The sequence below is a fragment of the Bombina bombina genome, chromosome 2 (assembly GCF_027579735.1).
Source record: "Bombina bombina isolate aBomBom1 chromosome 2, aBomBom1.pri, whole genome shotgun sequence".
Lineage (NCBI taxonomy): Eukaryota > Metazoa > Chordata > Amphibia > Anura > Bombinatoridae > Bombina > Bombina bombina.
Window position 1 is genome coordinate 833498043 of NC_069500.1, and position 20960 is coordinate 833519002.

Genomic DNA, 20960 nt, shown 5'->3' on the forward strand with positions numbered 1-20960 from the left:
GCATACAGAAAAAAAGCCCCAAACGGAGCGTATCCGAGTGGTTACAGGACAGAGAAGAAGTGAACAAGTGAACAAGTGAGGAAGTCCCTAACGAAACGCGTATGTTATTCTCTGTCCTGTAACCACTCGGATACGCTCCGTTTGGGGCTTTTTTTCTGTATGTCCTTTGATTTTAGCACTTCTAGGTACCTTTTTGAAATAAATATATTTTTTCTTAAACATACCTATTCTTCAAGTTGGTGGTGTTATCGGATGGTTAGCCGGATTCTCTTCAGTTCTCCAATATATACAGCTCTGCTGTGGTGCTCTTTGCCACTTCCTGTTAGCAGGAGGATAAATCCCACAAGTAAGGATGAAATCCGTGGGCTCGTCATATCTTATAGAAGAAATACTAAGTGCAATGTAAGTTATAAAAGATAGACAAAAATATACAAAGTATGATCCTAATTTGTTAAAGTAACACAGAAACTTTCAAAATATCAGAATTTGTAAAATCACTGTTGGATCTTAATCTATTTCTTAGTCACCACAAGTTTAGCGACCTCTAGAGGTGACTAGAAAAACTGAAGCCCCATAGCAAGCTGCTCTAAAATCTGATTCTGCTTGAGCAGCAGTAGGCCCCCTTAAAGGACTGGGCCGGTAGCCGTGGAGACCATTGTAGTTACGCCCATGATTCAGTGAAAGATCAGACACAAGGAGTCTCAAAGACCTGATTTATTTACAGGAGAACATGAGATTTTGCATATGCAGTTACCTGACAGTGCCAGGATTGGTAGACAAGAAAATAGCTGGCCCCAAGAGCTAACACTCCACCTGCTGGAATGAATGAGGGCAGAGGGACTTACACTGCAAAGGGTTAACCCCTATACTGCAAGAGCACAGAGGAGTCAATCATAAAAAGCATCCAATTACTTGTCCCCCTGACAATGACATTAAAGTGCTGAGCAGCTTTATAGAGACATGGAGTGTCCCATTCAGCTACTGTAATTAATATTGTGGAATGTACAGTGTAAAGGGGACAGAACTGAAAACTCCATGATGTTTTTTATGTTCTTTTAATTAGCTGCATTAGTTATTATTTTACAGCCAGAAGATCTCCCTATATTACAGAGAACCCTGCACTGTTAACCTGTCCTGACAGTCTGCAGTCATGAGACCACACTACATAGGATGTAAACTCAGCACCATCTGAGCCTGTCCTGTTAATGTGCAGTGAGGAAGTCACATTGCCTTAAATACTAATCCAGTACTGTGTCGGCCTATTTGGAAATCACAATACAATCATTTATTAGACAGAAAACCAACATTGTCTAAGCACGTCAAGGTGTCATGTTAAAGTTGCTAAAAGCTCAGCACAATCTGCAAGTTCAAAGGTCACCCTATAGCATATAAAATCCTACACCATCAGTACCTTTTCCGATAATCTGTAGTTTGCTGATCATCCTAGAATAGACACCAGTGCTGGCCAAGTATGTTTTGCTAACATGATGTCATGCAATATTAGATAGAAATCAAACACAGTATCTGTCCCCATAACCGGCATTTCACCCTATATCATATACATGCCCAACATGGTCTGTGCTTTCCCTAATAATCTGCAGTTATGAGTCAGACTATAACACATGGAGACCAGTCCTGGCTAAGCCTGTTCCGATAATATGAAGTCAGGCAACAGTATTCTCTCCTGAGTATCTAGTTAGAAGACTGTGCCATATTTGAAAGAAACCAGCACTACTTCAGCCTGTCTTGATAAACCTGCAAAGTAGTAGGCGTTAGAAAAATAAAAACTAATTCTGAGTCTGGTTTAAATGCCTGCAGTCTGGTCACTTTAAATTAGCTAGAAACCAGCACTGTCTGGGCCTGTCCTGGAAATTTGAGGGAGGGAAACCTACCGCTATTTGTTTTCCAATAATCTGCAGGTGAAGGAAGGAGGTCTTTTGCAGTGTAGAAGGGGTCTCCCGTGTCCCCAGCAATGTTATACCAACACATCAAAATAACATTAAAAAGGAGAGAAAAAAATTACAAACATAAAATAAAATTCCTGTCTAAAATTCAAGCTTCTTTACAAGTGCAATCAGCTGTGAGGGCTCTGGGGAAGTCACATGACCTAATTAGCATCACCCTCCTTAACTCCCAGAACAGAGACCCAAATGTGCAAAAACGTGACAGTCTCATTCCCCAAAAACATGTAAACATCACAGGGAATTTAATTCACTAATAAGGTGCTTCGCTCCCTCTTTTCTAAGATGAATGGTGGTGATGAATGTTTCTGTGCAAGCTTTCAGCTTTTTCACCTTCCCATCTACTTGCCAGAGCGGTTTTAGAATTCATTGTATGCTTATCTAAAAACACATGCAACATACATAACATTTGCTCATGTGCAGCACTGAATCTGGTAGCAGTACCAGCTCTTGCAGGATGCCAATTATACTCATTGTCACTGTACTCAGTGGCCAATCGTCTCCTAACAGCTGCAACATGTTGCTATTAACAGGATCATTTCTCTATTTTGCAGCCGAGAAGTTAAAAAATATATATATATATAATTTACAGAAAATATTCATTTTCTGGTAAAAAAAAAAAAAAAAAAAAAAAAAGAAGTGCTATATCTTCTTCCCAAACCACCCCTTATTGCTAATTGTGTTAACCCTTGCAGACCTAAATGGTAATAATACCAACTTTACCATTACAGGATTTTCAAAAATAATAAAAATGCAATTATGCCGCCGCCTTGTGGTTGTTTTTAAAAATGGCACCCTTGAGAGCCACAGTTCCAAAGTGTCTAAAACATATTGGTAGTGGTAGATGTTACTGTCAAGTGAGATTCTATGACATTTTTTTTTTCTGGCAGCTTTTCAGTGGCATTGCAAGGGTTAACAGCTACCACAACTCACTACTATTTCACTGACAAGGCATCAAAAGGGAACACAATATCAGGACTGTCTTTACTCTGCAGGTCAGAGGAGCAGCTATTACACTGTTATTATGATGCTATAACAAATTAGCACTATAACTAGTTTGTAATACTCCAGTAGACATGAAAGCTTCTCATTATTATGTTGTAACTATAGTGATGCACATTCAAAAAATGAGTGACCCTAAAGATGGAGGTGTTTGGATGAATATGAAGAGGAACTATGTGAGTTTTTAGAACTGTAGAGGCAGTTTAGTAGAGAAAGCCAATTACATCCTTATAAATAAGATTTTACTTTGCTTTAAATACTACTTCTGCATACCTGATCAGGCAAGCCTTACTTACTAATTCCAGGCTACTTAAAGTAATATTAGCTTTAAAATACAAAATATCTGGAGCAATTTAGAAGAATAGTAGTGTTGCCAGCAACAGTTTGGGAAACACTGTTAATTGACTGTAATTAATTAAATAATTTACAAACTACAATATCCATTTTCTCAATTATACAGAAATTAAAATCTGTATAGTTGCAGCATTTTTGATAGTATCTATAATGTCCAGAAATACATTGTAATAGGCGGAATATAACTATATAACAGGCTCTATAAACATTTAAAAATGTAACATACAATATTCATGGGTTACATATTAGTAAATATCCTCTATGGGTGAATTAATTTAAGAGATACATAGAGGAATAATAAAACAAGAGGCCATGATTTGAAATGAGTGAATAGCTGATAACGAGGTAATTTAGAAAAAGGAATAGAAAAAAAAAGAAAATACTAAAGTGTAGTAGATACTTGGAAGAGCCTTCGATCTAATGCTTTGACGGCAAATACAGTAAATACATTCAGTGATTATGCATAAGGCCAACCAATATACTAATAATATACTAATATAAATTAAAAACCCGGCAGAATACTGACATTTTTAGGTAACTGTTGATAAAAAAAAAATCTAATTTTGTAACTATACAGTGTTTTTATTATTTGTAGCTGCAGTACTACTGTAGAATGCCTGTGCTAAAAATGTATTATGAGAAGATATATAACTACATAGTGTTTGTATGCGTTTATATGTACTTACACCAGTAAACACACATAGCTGCAATTAATGTGTAATGCACTATTCATGTTACTAAACTAATGCTAAAAAACATACTCACACTGTGTGAATTGGTCACTACACTGACTGTAGGATATCAGTACAACACTATAAACTGCAGGCTATGTATAACAATAATAAATCTTCTGTTAGTAAGGCTAATGTAAGATGTGTTTATTGAAGGGACATTAAACAGAACCATTTACATTTTTTTAAGAAAAAAATAAATAAATGTTTCTTTATTTATGCTAGGGGACGTGTGTTACTGACCAGCAATGAAGCTATGAGAGTTTTGACCAATACTACACAAATATACTGTACTGTACAGATTTAACTGTAACCTTTTTATAGCATGTACAAATTCTTTCATATGTGTAAAAGAAATTTTGAGAGTTGTATGTCCCTTTAATAATGTATCCATATTTAAGGAATGTATTTAAGAAATTCCACCCATCTCATAAGATTCTTGTTACAAATGGATGGTTGGTGCAGAATGTATTTACACTACAAAAACGTCTAACTCCTGAGTGCTATTTCCAGATGTTGTAGGTTTCTCCCATGTTGTATTTAAAGTGTAAGTAATCATATTACATTTAATTACTGAGTAACCATGTGTAATCCACATGTATATTAGTGTACAAAGGAAGTGTGTTTTACATTAATTTAGTGTAATCCATTTGACATTACAGTGTAATTGCTGCTCTCTGTTTTAGTGCATTTCCCCCACGCATAAAAGTCTCCACACGTCCCCTGGTCTCACACACAAACCCAAAAAAACATTTCCCACCAACCCGATTACCCCTAGAGGGACACAGTCCCCCTCTTCGGTCCCCTGTGCTAAGTAGAACTCCCAACCCTTCCCCTTTGGAGGATGGTGCTAATTAGGCCAGTAACCCCCGTGATATACTTTGATATTTTATATATATATAATATATATATATTTTTATATATATATATATTTATTTATATGGGTTTAGAGATTTAGAGATTTCTAGTATTTTTGGTTTATATTTAGGAGGCATCTATTGCATCAACCTCTTGACCATCCTGAAGGGCTTCCCCGGGCCCATTGCCATTCCCTGGAGATGGGTGAAGAGGAGGTGGAGGAAGGAGAGGAGCAGCCCCTTCTCGAATTCTTGGTTTTCTCCCTCGACGAGAAGGGATTCCATTACAGCCATCTTTTTTCAAATGTCGGTGCAGGTGGTCAGATCGCACAAATGTTTTGTGGCAGGCCTGGCACTGGTAGGGGCGCAGCCCTGTGTGCACACGTGTGTGGTTTTTCAGGTCGTAGTTGTGTGCAAAGGCCGCTCCACACTGCTGGCACAGGTAGGGCTTCTCCCCTGTGTGCTTCCGCATGTGCACCTTCAGCTTGTCCTGCCTGCAGGGAGAGAGGCACCACTCAGACAAATCAACAGTGTAAATAAACTGTACAAGAACAGTGCAACACCTCGCTATCTTATATTTACTCCTGTATACATCTGCTCATTCTCTCTGTAAATTGCTTGTTCTGGCCCAGTATGAATTTATGATGGCCACCCGCCAATCTCACTGCTGTTGGATCAAGTCTTCTTCATATGCCTGCAATACCCCTCCATATGCTCTCTGCTCTTACTGCAGCTCCTAATTCTCACATACTGCCGTCCCTCCCTATGTGTTCTCTCCCCCTCTTCTTACGTATTCCTTGCTCATTGCCCTTGTCCTGCCTGTACATGTTTTTCGTGTGGATGTAGCATGCTGGCAGAGGCTAATGGGAGCGGCTACTTGGCACTGAAATCAGAACACAGACAAAGACCAAAAGTCCACCCAGCAGGTGGCACTGTGGGGAGGGGGCAGAGTTTACTAGCTCCCATCCCCCTTATAACCCCCACATGAAACTCTTTCTGCTTCAGACCCATGTGAAGCATATATAAAAGCATGACATGTCATTGTATACAAAAGTTGTACAACACATATAATAGGCGTCATCTACACACAAACATTTTGTGCAAAGCTACAGATAATGTTTGTTATATAGGAAAGGAATGTATATTCTGTGAATATAGGTAGGGCCAGTGGTGTATAAGGGATTAATTATTTTCACAGACAATGTATTTACACTTCCCTATATACAGAAGACAATGGGTTAATACAACACTATGCAGATCACAATGGTTTAATACTGCTCTATGTGTGGCTGACAAATTGTTAATACCGAGGCTGAAAGAATGGCGTAATCTTTGCTCTACATATATATGGCAAGGAGGAGGATTTTACCTTTTCCCAGTTATAAGAAATAAATATGAGGCAAATATGTTATAAAATTAGGGTTTGGGACAAGGGCTTGGTAAATTCTGGGAGACCGGGTGCCAGAGTTTCTAGAACAGCTCCATAGTATTACATACATTTGTCAAACCCCAATGACCACTGTATCTTTGGGTAATGTAAGATTGTACATAGCCAAAGGGCTGCCACAGTATATATTTAGATAGCTTTGGTGCAGGACGTATGTCTGTATAAACAAGTAATGGGCATTGTATGTATGAAATGGGTGAATTTAGATAGGCTCTGATTGCAGGTAAAGGGTGGGTTGTGGAGTTACATCTTTATGTAACTGGTGACTATTGGGTGCATGCTGGATCTATATCTGTAGGTAAGGGGTGGGAGCCAAACATATAAATATACCAAAGAGGTGTATACTAGGTTTGTATATAGGTAAGAGGGACATTAGATGCCTGTCAATAATGTAAAAGACAAATGGTAAACATCTCTATGTAAGGAGTGAGTGTTTTATGTATGTAAAATCTAAAAATCTTAGTGGAATATTGCACATTTACACATGCGCACACACACATATATATATATCAGTGTTTTCCCAGGGCCTTATTAATGGGTACATTAATGGGCTGATTTTATGGCGCACCCTGCTTAAATGTAAGCCAATATTAAACTAAAATTTGCTAATTAGCTAATATTTATTGCAAAATTATCATTATATACATTTTGGTTAAATTATGTAATTCATTTGTGCTTTGCATAACAGAAGATATTAAAAAGCAATACAGCGCCCCCATCAGCTATTTCACATTGCCACTGTGTGTGTGTATGTATGTATGTACAATATAGATAAATTGGTGGGAGCAAGCTATTTTTCTGTAAGTAATGGATTAATGAAAATATAAACAGGTTTTATATTTACAGTACATATGTAGGAAAGGGCTGATCACTGGAGGTGTTTTGTGTGCATGTAAATAAGCTACAAGTACTGAACATATGTCTGATTGTAAACAGGTAGTTGCAAGATGTATGCCTGTAAGTGCCTGGTGATCAAAAACTAAAGTAGGTGTGAAATAAAGCGCTATACTATTCCCACCTTGCCAATCAGAGATAACTACCTCCTTCAAAAGTAGTCAATAATACAGTAAAAAATAGACAAAATACAGATGGCGCTAAAAGCTGTGGGGTTAATTTAGATATTTGGAATTTTTATTCACTATCTTTTTCACAATGTCTTCTAATCGCAGCTGCCCTTACTTTAGCTATTTGCCATATATTCGATATATCAACAGGGTATTTATATAAGGGATAATAACCTTTTAAAGGGACACTGAACCCAAATTTTTTATTTCGTGATTCAGATAGAGCAGCAATTTTAAACAACTTTCTAATTTACTCCTATTGTCAATTTTTCTTCATTCTCTTGCTTTCTTTATTTGAAAAAGAAGGCATCTAAGCTATTTTTTTGGTTCAAAACCATGGAAAGCACTTGTTTATCGGTGGGTGAATTTATCCACCAATCAGCAAGAACAACACAGTGTGTTCACCAAAAATGGGCCGGCATCTAAACTTACATTCTTGCATTTCAAATAAAAATACCAAGAGAATGAAAATAATTTGATAATAGGAGTAAATTAGAAAGTTGCTTAAAATTGCATGCTCTATCTGAATCACGATAGAAAAAAATTGGGTTCAGTGTCCCTTTAATCTTCACCTTAAAAGGACCAGACTTACGAATCAAGGATTTAACAATTTTATTCACTAAACCTATACACACAGTTAAAATCTCCTATTTCTCCTAAAATACTAGTTAGCTCACCAGCTGATACAATGTATCTGCTAACTTGTATAATTGCTTAAATTATATGTTTTCCAACTTTGAATAAAAAATAACGCACTCCACATTCACTCCTAATGTCAATCTTACAATCTCACAATCAAAATTAAACTACTCCTTAAAGGGACAGTCTAGTATAAATTAAACTTTCATTATTCAGATAGGACTTTTAATTTTATTTAACTTTCCAATTTACTTTAATCATCAAATTTACTTTTTTCTCTTGGCATTCTTAGTTTAAACTAAACATAGGTAAACTCATATGCTAATTTCTAAGCCTTTGAGGGCTGCCTCTTATCACAGGCTTTTTAAATCTCTTTTCAACACAAAGAGACAGAAAGTACACGTGGGCCATATAGATAACACTGTGTTCAGGCACAGGGGGTTATTTAAGATTTAGCACAAAACAATGCTAAATGCAAGACAATAGATAATAAACAGTCACAGTCATGTGATCAGGGGGCTGGAAGAAGGTTCCTAAATACAAGGTAATCACAGAGGTAAAAAGTATATTAATATAACTGTGTTGGTTATGCAAAACTGGGGAATGGGTAATAAAGGGATTATCTATCTTTTAAAACAATAACAATTCTATGGTAGACTGTCCCTTTAATAAGTAACACACAATATATAAAATCACTATAACATATAAAAAACAGTTTAGTATAGAAAATATGACCGACCAATAACAACTCTTTAGCAATAGTGGTGTTGTGTCTTTATACATCCACTTTATACCAGACTTTAAAGTGGCAGATCAATAGTCCCGTTGTCAATATCACAATGAGGGATTATATATATATAAATATATATATATATATATTTGTATTAATGTTCTGCTTCCTCCTTTTAGTTTTATTTATAGGATCTGAACCTCCCTCTTTCACATACGTTATGTCCCACAGGTAGTGTATTATTTTTCAATATGGGCTGGGAGGCTTTCTTACCTCTCTCTCTTCCACCTTCGGGATGTGAGCGTTTACTTTGTATTTACCGTTTTTTAATGCTCCTCTGTTCGGCTGTAGTGAGCCGTTATCGTCCGGGACTTTCATGCTGCTGTTATGCGTGTGACGTCACTCAGCCTCCGGCACTTCTATTTACTTGCGCAAGTAATTTGTTTCTTTCTCCTCTGACCGTCCTCCCGCTCCCAAGTCAGGTCGACTCTGCACTTAAGTACCTTGTACGCAGAGTAAGCGACTTTCCTGCAGGCTTTATCGCTTTCTGACTTGTTCTTTTAGTGGCGGTGGTCTTGGCAGGATCTGTGAAATATCTTTGCAACTCTCAGTACCTCTTTACACAGTTCTACGCGTTTCACCCTCTAGTAATGAGTTCAATAATGAGTAAAGGAATCAGCTGGGAGAGCGGGGTATTTAAAGAGAGCAACAACATCACACAGTATCTAGACAAAGCCCCACTAGAGGGTGAAACGCGTAGAACTGTGTAAAGAGGTACTGAGAGTTGCAAAGATATTTCACAGATCCTGCCAAGACCACCGCAACTAAAAGAACCAGTTAGAAAGCGATAAAGCTTGCAGGAAAGTCGCTTACTCTGCGTACAAGGTACTTAAGTGCAGAGTCAACCTGACTTGGGAGCGGGAGGACGGTCAGAGGAGGAAGGCACAGATAAATTACTTGCGCAAGTAAATTGAAGTGCTGGAGGCTGAGTGACGTCACACGCATAACAGCAGCGTGAAAGTCCCGGACGATAACGGCTCACTACAGCCGAACGGAGGAGCATTAAAAAACGGTAAATACAAAGTGAATGCTCACAACCCCGAAGGTGGAAGACAGAGAGGTAAGAAAGCATCCCAGCCTATATTAAAAAATAATATACTACCTGTGGAACATAACGTATGTGAAAGAGGGAGGTTCAGATCCTATAAATCAAACTAAAAGGAGGAAGCAGAATATTAATACAAATATATATATATATATATATATATATATATATATATATATATATATATATATAAAATCCCTCATTGTGATATTGACAACAGAACTATTGATCTACCACTTTAAAGTCTGGTATAAAGTGGATGTATAAAGACACAACACCACTATTGCTAAAGAGTTGTTATTGGTCGGTCATATTTTCTATACTAAACTGTTTTTTATATGTTATAGTGATTTTATATATTGTGTGTTACTTATTAAGGAGTAGTTTAATTGTGATTGCGAGATTGTAAGATTGACATTAGGAGTGAATGTGGAGTGCGTTATTTTTTATTCAAAGTTGGAAAACATATAATTTAAGCAATTTTACAAGTTAGAAGATACATTGTATCAGCTGGTGCGCTAACTAGTATTTTAGGAGAAATAGGAGATTTTAACTGTGTGTATAGGTTTAGTGAATAAAATTGTTAAATCCTTGATTCGTAAGTCTGGTCCTTTAAGGTGAAGATTAAGGGGATATTATCCCTTATATAAATATCCTGTTGATATATCGAATATATGGCAAATAGCTAAAGTAAGGGCAGCTGCGATTAGAAGACATTGTGAAAAAGATAGTGGATCAAAAACTATCTGACATGGAGATATATCCCACAAAATCTATAAGGGCTTTATTTGAATGTTAATTGTAATGTATGTGTCTCACTTTCATATCCAGAACCTGCATAGTGAGATAAACAGCTCTCAAGTTACAATTTGCCTTTATCAAATAGTTTGAGGGACCTCTCAGTACTGACAAAATGAGTGGATAGCCTTAGATCATCAGGCCCTAGGTAAGAAGTGAGCATTGGTTATGTGTATGCAGGTAATAGGCGAGCATAATCATGGGACATAATATGTAGATACGTACTAGGCACTGGTGGTGTGAAAATAAAGTAAGGTAGGTAAGTTTGGAACAATTAATTAAATCTGTTGCTAAGGATTCAGGGCTGGACATTCAAGATGTAGGCAAGCCTGGGTTCTAGTAACTAGGTGTATAATATGTATCTAGATGAGAGGTAGGTGTATTCTGTTTGTGTCTAGATGAGAGGTCGGTAGGTTCTGTACATATCTAGATGTGAGGTAGGTGGATGCTGTATGTATGTAGATAAGGGGGAGGTAGGTTCTGTATGTATTTAGATAAGGGATAGGTGAATTATGTATGTATCTAAATGAGGGGTGGGTAGGCTCTGTACACAGCTAGATGTGAGGAAGATGGATGCTGTATGTATCTAGATAAGGGGGAGGTAGGTTCTGTACATATCTAGATGTGAGGTAGGTGGATGTTGTATATATCTAGATAAGGGGCAGGTAGGTTCTGTACATATCTAGATGTGAGGTAGGTGGATGCTGTATGTATCTAGATAAGGTGCAGGTAGGTTCTGTACATATCTAGATGTGAGATAGGTGGATACCGTATGTATCTAGATAAGGGGGGTAGGTTCTGTACATATCTAGATGTTAGGTAGGTGGATGCTGTATGTATCTAGATAAGGGGGGGTAGATTCTGTACATATCTAGATGTGAGGTAGGTGGATGCTGTATGTATCTAGATAAGGGGCAGGTAGGTTCTGTATGTATATAGATGTGAGGTAGGTGGATGCTGTATGTATCTAGATAAAGGGTAGGTAGGTTCAATACGTATCTAGATGAAAGGTACGTGGATGTTGTATGTGTCTAGATGAGAGGTAAGTAGATTTTGTACATATGTAGATGAAAGGTAGTTGGTTGCTGTAAGTATCTAGATGAGGGGTAGGTAGGTTATGTACATATCTAGAGATTAGAGGTTGGTGGTATCTAGATAAGGGGCAGGTATGTTCTGTACATATCTAGATGTGAGGTAGGTGGATGCTGTATTTAGATAAGGGGGAGATAGGTTCAGTACATATCTAGATGTGAGGTAGGTGGATGCTGTATGTATCTAGATAAGGGGGAGGTAGGTTCTGTACATATCTAGATGTGAGGTAGATGGATGCTGTATGTATCTAGATAAGGGGGAGGTAGGTTCTGTACATATCTAGATGTGAGGTATGTGGATGCTGTATGTATATAGATAAGGGGGAGGTAGGTTCTGTACATATCTAGATGTGAGGTAGGTGTATGCTGTATATATCTAGCTAAGGGGCAGGTAGGTTCTGTATGTATCTAAATGAGATGTAGGTGGATGCTGTATGTATCTAGATAACGGGTAGGTAGGTTCTATATGTATCTAGATGAAAGGTAAGTGGATGTTGTATGTGTCTAGATGAGAGGTAAGTAGATTCTGTACTTAAGTAGATGAAAGGTAGGTGGTTGCTGTATGTATCTAGATGAGGGGTAGGTAGGTTATGTACGTATCTAGATGTGAGGTAGGTGTATGATGTATATATCTAGCTAAGGGGCAGGTAGGTTCTGTATGTATCTAAATGAGATGTAGGTGGATGCTGTATGTATCTAGATAAAGGGTAGGTAGGTTCTATACGTATCTAGATGAAAGGTAAGTGGATGTTGTATGTGTCTAGATGAGAGGTAAGTAGATTCTGTACATAAGTAGATGAAAGGTTGGTGGATGCTGTATGTATCTAGATGAGGGGTAGGTAGCTTCTGTATGAATCTAAATGAGAGGCAAGTGGATGCTGTATGTATCTAGATGAGGGGTAGGTGTATTTTGTTAAGTATCTACATGAAAGGTAGGTGGATGCTGTAAGGGGAGGGTGCAGTGTGTATTTAGGAGACAGGTAGGTTATGTATGTACTAAGTGAAGGGTTGGTGCAGTATTATCTGGGTTAGGGGTGAGAGCTGTATTCTGGGTGAGGTGGTTTTTCCACTTTCTCTGCCAGAATTGAGGGGGAAGTAGACAAAGCTGTTACACCAATGCTGAGATTTCAGTGCTTTACTTAATGCATTGGTCTGTTTTATTAGCATAACAATTTATCATTGTTTGATTAAAATGTGTACAGAAAACTTAATCTTATATTTGCTAGAATGTTACTGTACTGCATTATGAAATGGGAGGGGTTACTCCCAAAATAGATAGTTCAGTGAGACTGGTTAGGACATTTATTGAGACTGCACCTTGTGTGAGTACCAAACCATTGAACACGCAGATATGTCTAGCTTTGTTTGACCTCAGTTAAGTGTGCTTCTCTTATGTATGATTATAAAGTAATGCCAAAATCTAGAATGACTGATGATAGGTGAGCTGTATTCGTTTGTATATACCAGGTGTATTTTTTAACTACACAGAGAGCCTGATGGTTCATCCTGTGCCTTCCACCCCCTTACCCCCTGTTACCTGGTGAACCGGACTTTGCAGATGACACACTCATACGGTTTCTCCCCAGTGTGGGTGCGGATGTGCCGTGGCAATTTTCCCGCACCCTGGATGACTTTCTCACAGATAGGGCACTTTTGGAAAGCTTTGGCCCTCATCTTTTTCTCCACTTTTTGGTTCCAACCCACAAATACCCCTGCCCCCTCTTCCCCTTCCTCTTCTTCTTCATCAGGGGGGCCATTGCGGAAATATTTCAAGTAATAATCCATAAGTCCCTCTTCATTCCCATCTTCTGTCCCTCCCCCCTCCCGCTTTGCCACACTCATCATTTGCTGAAGAAGAGCACTGGCAGTAAGGCTGTCCATCTCCAGACCCGGGTGTCCCACAACTCCTTCTAACAAAGGGGAAGCACCTGAATCCACCACATCATCCTCCTCCTCTTCCTCCAGGTGGACTCTGTAGTGACCATTTTGGGAAGGTACATAAGTTTGTTCCTCTTCTTTTACTTGCCAAGCATCCAAAAGTGGCCTCTCTGGCCCATTCCCTTGTAGGGAATTATGGTATACATCATTCCCATTGGGTAGTGATGTTTCCACTTCACCAAGAGGGTACCGATTAGTCCACGGACTCCCTGACTCCTGTGAATGTCCCTTGCTCTGAAAGTACTCCAGGTACTCTTGTGCCCGCACTAAATTTTGGGGATCCCCCAGAGTTTCTGGGTTCATATTGCCAAGGAAAGGTCCATCCAGAAGATCAGCACACACATCCCTGACAGAGCTAATATCCAGCAGACGTGAGGCATCCAATATCTCTCCTACATTCCCTGCGCTCAGCGTCAGGGTAGCTGTGTAGGCAAAATCCAGAAGGGCAGCCAGAGATTCAGCAGTCACAAAGTCTAGCTGATAGACAGTCAGTCGGTCAACGGCTGGACCTGATGTAAAGAGTTGACAGAAGTAGCGACTGCAAGCAGCAAGCACTGAGCGATGAGCTGGGAAGTCCTGGCCTTGGCACAGGAGGAGGACGTCACAGAGTTCCCCTCTCTGCCGTTGACCATTGAGAGCACATAGAACGTCACTTCCATGGTCTGGAAATGGGATGCCAATGGGTCCATCAATGGCAGTGCTTGCCATACTGCTGTGACCCTATATGAAGAAAACAAAAAAATTGTTGTAAGAAATACTATAATGCAGCAACATATAGTAAGCGTGACAGCTGAGAAAAAAAAGTAAAGATTTAACATGGTGAAAGGAAGAAAAATAATATGGTAGATATTAAAGATAAGGAAATGGATATTGTACGTTCCCTTAGCAGATATTTAAATAGTATAGACATGCAAATAGATGAAGCCCTACAGTATATGTAAAAGCTGGATTAATATATTTTATCTCACTGTGTAACAAGAACTCAAATCTAACAAAGGGCCAAGTAAAGGTGGAAATGTTCTAGCTTGAGAGAGTAGCCCTGGCAGACAGAGCAGATAATGCATCTAGTTAGAGAAACACTTAGAGGTATCCTTTTTGTATCTGCAACTGAAGTAAAATAAATAAAAATATGCCAACACATTTCTGACTAGTCCATGCTTTAAAAGCCACCTTGTTTGTGCTAACACAATCTCTGCTTACCAGTGGACAGAAATTAAGACATGATGATGCACTGTGTGTATTAATAAAGGGATATGAAACCCAAAATGTTTCTTTCATCATTCAGATAAAACATGTGATTTTAAACAACATTCTAATTTACTTCTATTATCATTTTTTTCTTGGTTCCTTTGGTATCTTATGTTGATGCAGGGACATATGCTTAGGAATACAATGTTATCCATTGACAAGAGTACTAAATGGCAGCACTAGTTTCTGCCATGTAGTGATACAGACACCTACCTAGGTATCTCTTCAACACAGATTATCATGGGAACAAAGCAAATTTCATAACAGAAGTAAATTGGAACTTTTTAAAAATTGTATGCTGTGTCTGAATCACAAAATAACATATTTGTGTTTCATATCGCTTTAAACTACCCAGAATCCCTAGCTTCTTCAGTAAACACTAAATCGGACAATTCTTACAGAATGCTTACAGAACCAGTTTAATGGACAATTCAAGATCACTTCACTTTTAATGGGACAGTAATCTGACTGAGATTATAATATAAACTTTAGTTATGCATGGCAAACACAACTTTCAGACACATGTTCATTATTTATTTTGTAGCCTTTTCATGTAATTTAACTTTGAAAATGGTGGCAGTTCTAATTCTTAGAACTGGAAATGCTCACTGCAGATGTTTCAAGGCTAACCCTGCTACATATATTTCCCTAATTGTATTTAACTGATAAGAACTGCAAAAACATAAATTATGCTTACCAGATCATTTCATTTCCTTCTGTACAAGAAGAGTCCACGGCTTCATTCCTTACTGTTGGGAAATACTGAACCTTACCACCAGGAGGAGGCAAAGACACCCCAGCCAAAGGCTTAAATACCTCTTCCCACTTCCCCTATCCCCCAGTTATTCTACCAAGGGAACAAGGAACAGTAGGAGAAATATCAGGGTATAAAAGGTGCCAGAACAAAATAATAATTTAGGGAGCCGCCCATCGGAGAACACGGGCGGTGGCCGTGGACTCTCCTTGTACAGAAGGAAATTATCTGGTAAGCATAATTTATGTTTTCCTTCTTAATACAAGGAGAGTCCACGGCTTCATTCCTTACTGTTGGGAGACTTATATCCAAGCTCTAGAGGACACTGAATGAAACCGGAAGGGACAAAAAGAGAGGCAGACCCTAATCTGAGGGCAGCACAGCCTGCAAAACCTCTCTCCCGAAGGCTGCTTCAGCTGAAGCAAAAACATCAAACTTGTAAAATTTAGAAAAAGTATGTAAGGAGGACCAGGTAGCCGCCTTACAAATCTGATCCATAGAGGCCTCGTTCTTAAAGGCCCAAGAGGAAGCCACTGCTCTCCTGTGACGAAAGGCAAAGAATGACTGGGGGATAGGGGAAGTGGGAGAGGTATTTAAGCCTTTGGCTGGGGTGTCTTTGCCTCCTCCTGGTGGCCAGGTTCAGTATTTCCCAACAGTAAAGAATTAAGTCGTGGACTCTCCTTGTATTAAGAAGGAAACAATGAACTTTATACCAACATAATGACAGGGCTAGCTTTGTTGTCTGTAGATTGATGCCTAGGTTGGCTCTTCCAAATAATGCAAGAGGTTGGTGGACATTGGCTATTTAAAAACAACTTCAATATGTTAATTTTAAGAATGTGTATAGTTGGCTGATATGTTATTCTAAAGAAAAACAACAGAAGTGTCTTGTAATTACAAGGTGTTTACTATCTGTTCAAGTCTAAGTAATTTAGAAAAAGAACAATTTAAATGCTATTTATAATGATGCTCCATATTTTATACACTAATAATATTTACACTAACTAGATCATATAATGATGCACTGACTATATAGTATCGAACACACATTGATAATGAGCAAACTGCACTGTGTAATGTTGAAGAGTATATATCTATATACTGATAATAAACATGCTGGTTTATGTTTAAATAAACTATTACTGAACATATGGCATAATACAATGAAATCAAAGAGCTACTGTATATACACAAGTAATAAACTTTGACGCACTATATAGCTATGCTGAGTATCAATACACTGATGTTACCAGCAGTACTGTATAATTATGCACTGGCAACCCAAATAATAACATATAGAACCATTTAATGATATTAGCATATACACACTGGAAAAGTCCACTGCTCCGTGTAATTATGATGGGTAACAGTATAATCATGAAGAGGTAGCTATACACTAATTATTATTAACACACTGCATAGCACAATGATCATGTCTAAACAATGCATTGTATATGAAGATAAGTATCTATACACTAATAAGGCATATTATAATGCTGAATAGCTATACAAGATATCAATTAGAGCCTAAGCTCTGTACAGTGCAGTTTATATGGACAAGATACAAACATACATATCAGGTGGGTTTTGCGACTTTGTACCTCAGGTAAATGTATAGCTTATTGTTCACCACAAAATCACCTGCTCTCCATGTTGCTCTGTATAATGACTCCTACCTACACTGATCATAAACTTGCTGCACTCTATAATCACTAAAGAGGTTTCTATGTTACTAAGGAACAAACTGCTCCCCTACTCCTAAAATGATAATACACATTCTGTCTGCTGCATAACCTGGAAAAAGAAAAACACAGTGTTCTGCCATTGAGTCTCAACATGACTTGGGCCAGTATGACATTCTCACTGGTCACTCACATAAACATAACCTACCAGTGTAAAAGATGCCCTACCACTGAATAACTCCATGCTCTGGCATAACTATCCTCATGTTGTGTTCTGCCAGTATGCCTAAATATGACCTAGGACAGAGCCCTTCCCCCTCCCACTCTCAACACATACATAACCGTGCCAATCAGTCTGGCAATGATTTTAATCAGACACCCCTGTCTCTAAGTCCAAGAGCCCTCTCCTGTCGCTTGCTCTCACACCTGTATCTGTAGCGGGGTCCAGCTGCTCCTTGCTGCTTCCCCACAGCAGGGAGGCTCTGAGCTCACGGACACACACACGGAACAGTCACTGGCAGACTGGCACCCTGCCACCCCCCACCCACCCACACTGAGGTGGGGCCTTGTGCTTCCCGCGCAGGAGGGGGGGGGGGGACCTGGAGCATGCAGCTGGAAGGGGGACAGCAGATTCATATGAATTCTTCTTCTACAATGCTATTACATATGGAGCACTTTGAACCCACACTATATCAGAAAAGTGATTTGTGCAGGTATTGAATAAGGAAGTAATTGGCATATTGTGGATTGTTAGGGTCAAGTATCTAGAGGGGCAGCTGACAGCATCTGAGGGATATACACCTCATACAAAAGCTGTATATATACAGATTACAAATATATATTTGTATTAAAAGTTTTTCTATCACAATCCTCATGTAGTATAGATCACTTTCAGAGAAAATTACATGGGTGCATGAGTTACCAAATAATACTGAACTCTAGCATATTTAAGTAACCAGAGTACTAGAGGAAAAGTACTGCCCTGCAGAGAATACACTAACATATGGTTTAGCACGAAGCTGTCATGAGAGTTAGGAGTCCCAGCATGAGACAGCAGCTTCTGTTTGCAGCAGGGGGGGTTACTATGTGACACAGATGTTTCATTAACCCTGAGTAACATGCCCCTTCAGTCACTAGCAGTGAAGTCTTGCAAAGCGTTGCAGGTGTGGCGTGATATTCTTCAGGCACTACCAGAAGAACAAGGGTTAACCAGCCACACAAGAAACAGGAACTTTTATTTGGGGCTTGTGACTATGCCTAGCTCTGCCCATCCTCTGCTGCCATTGGACAATAAGCAAAGCACTCACACGCCCCCCACCCCTCTTCTTCTCCAATTGGCTCAACATCTCACTGCACTGCACACTGGGAAAGGCAGTCCACTGGGCCACATCCACCTGCAGCCTGCCATGGGTGGGGGGACTACAAGCCCCATCTGTCCCCCCACCCAGTATTTCCCTTATCTGCCCCTCCTTTCCCCCTGGCCTTATTACCCCCCACTCAACTGGGCTCTATCAACGTATGCAGAAAAACTAGGGAGTGAGAGAGATAACAGTCACCCACCAGAAACAATAATAAACAGATACTAAGCAAAACTGAAATGCCTCCATCCCACCACTCAACCTATCATCAAATTAATTATTTGTCAGTGAATTTACAATTGTATTTTACCAGTCTACCAAAAATAGTGTTTGCTGGTTGCCTGTCAATAAAGTTAGGTGAAGAAAGTGCGTTCCTGTACTTGGGTTTGTGAATTAACCCTTTCAATGCCAGCTGACACTGCAGTACATTGCAGAAAAATGTGCTGCAGGCCACGCAGGTCATGAAAGGGTTAATCATGCATGTGATACTCCCTTACAATGCTGTCTCCTAAGAGCCATGTAAAGGCTCTGCTCCTGTGAGATGGTTGCCTACCTGCTGGCTGGGAGGCAGATCTGTGGAGCCCCCCCTCCTTCGTTGCTCTGCTGTAACTGTAGTGTGCACAGCCTCGTCGCTGCTGCTCTGCTGATCCCTTCCTGGTTTCTGTGAGGACGCGAGGGGGTACTCCCTTCTCTTAAAGGAGAAGCTACCCCTTTGTACACCACAGACACCTTGTTAACCCCCCCAGCGTTTGACACATTGGGGAAGAGAAAAGAGACAGCTCTGTCTCAGAGATAACACCCCCACCACCACCACTAACATATACACACCCTGAGGGAGATCTGCTTGCCACGTCTGAGAGAAAGGGGACAGGAGTGTGTATGGGGGGGGGGGGGTAAAGTGACAGGAAGATAATAATCTGACACTCTGCTGTGTACACTGGTGTGTGTCATTCTATCACTGTGTTTACTGTGTCCATGTGGCTGTCACACAAGGCATGTCACTGTTCTCCTCTAGCTGTCACACTATTCCTGTCACTGTAATCTGCAGCTATCATGCTATCTCAGTGAGCGTCTGTCAGTGTGCTTATAGCTGTTTCTTCTCTATGGTTATATATACCCATGCTTCCTCTGTAGCTAGCATACTCCTGTAGTGTCACTGGTTCTCACTGAGACACCTAATCTTAGTTGTCTCCCCCTTCCTAGATACCAGTGTATATGTGCATGTGTGCAACCATGTAATAAACACATTAATATTTTAACACTTTCCTCTCCCTTGTTGATTAAATTCTTCCTAATATATAAATAGAGTTTGACAACCAAAACAAAACAAAAAAACCTGTTAAAGGAACAGTAAGGTCTGAAAAATTCTGTCATTTATATTCTTTTTTTTTTCTTGGGGAAAAAATAAGATTAAACACTGTTTATTTTGATACTGAAACTAACAGGAAGTGCAGGTCTATGTAACATCTGGTCCTTAAGGACACATTGCTCATTGGCTAATAAGCTTAACTGGTGAGAAATTATAATTAAAAAAACACAATACATTTGACATTTGTTCTCTTTTAGATACAACCAAGAAAACATTTATCTTTATGCAAATCATGCTTTGTGATAGCACAATTATCAAAGTTTCAAGGACCAATTACTCCTAGTATTAGTGTGCATTAATAGAAGTGACATCTTTAAAGTAACATGAATAAGTTGCTTTTAGGATAAAACTATATTAATGACAGTGGTGTGTAAAGATCAGTCCATTCTAGAATTAAAAAGGAATATTAAAGTTTTTATTTGAGGCATCTAATAGAGGGATGTTTATGTGATTTATGTTTTTGAAGAACAAACTATGATAACAGTGACATATTTAAAGGGCATGAAACCCACATTTTTTCTTTTATGATTTAGAAAGAGAATGCAATTTTAAACATCTTTCTAATTTACTTCTATTATCTCATTTGTTTTATTCTCTTGATATTCTTTGCTGAAAAGCATATCTAGATATGCTCAGTAGCTGCAAATTGGTTGCTACACATAGAAGCCTTGTGTGATTGGCTCACCCATGTGCATTGCTTTTTCTTCAGCTAAGGATATCTAAAAAATGAAGCAAAATAAATAATAGACGTAAATTGTAATGTTGTTTAACCCCTTAGTGACCAGACCACTTTTCAATTTGTTGACCATCTGGGACCAAGGCTATTTTTGCA

General features: G+C 39.0%; 1 protein-coding gene across 2 annotated transcripts; it reads right to left on the reverse strand.

Annotated features, from left to right (window-relative positions):
* Nucleotides 1-696: 696 nt before the first annotated feature.
* ZBTB7A (zinc finger and BTB domain containing 7A) lies at nucleotides 697-19436 on the reverse strand. Of its 2 annotated transcripts, none has more exons than XM_053703141.1 (3): nucleotides 19313-19436; nucleotides 13317-14437; nucleotides 697-5399 (listed from the first exon to the last, which is right to left on the reverse strand). In XM_053703141.1, the coding sequence occupies exons 2-3, from the start codon at nucleotides 14423-14425 to the stop codon at nucleotides 5033-5035; spliced, it is 1476 nt and encodes a 491-aa protein (XP_053559116.1). In that variant the 5' UTR covers nucleotides 14426-14437; nucleotides 19313-19436; the 3' UTR covers nucleotides 697-5032. The 2 variants fall into 2 exon arrangements, with proteins under 2 accessions (XP_053559116.1, XP_053559115.1); XM_053703140.1 differs by lacking the exon at nucleotides 19313-19436 and adding an exon at nucleotides 17828-18224.
* Between the last annotated feature and the right edge of the window lie 1524 nt (nucleotides 19437-20960).

Coding starts and splice junctions, on each gene's coding strand:
- ZBTB7A (XM_053703140.1), bottom strand. CDS start 18,037: ATGAATCTGCTGTCCCCCTTCCAGCTGCATGCTCCAGGTCCCCCCCCC. Junction 14,438..17,827: donor GGACCCCGCTACAGATACAG/GTGTGAGAGCAA, acceptor TTCTTCATATAG/GGTCACAGCAGTATGGCAAG. Junction 5,400..13,316: donor TGCAAAGTCCGGTTCACCAG/GTAACAGGGGGT, acceptor CTCTCCCTGCAG/GCAGGACAAGCTGAAGGTGC.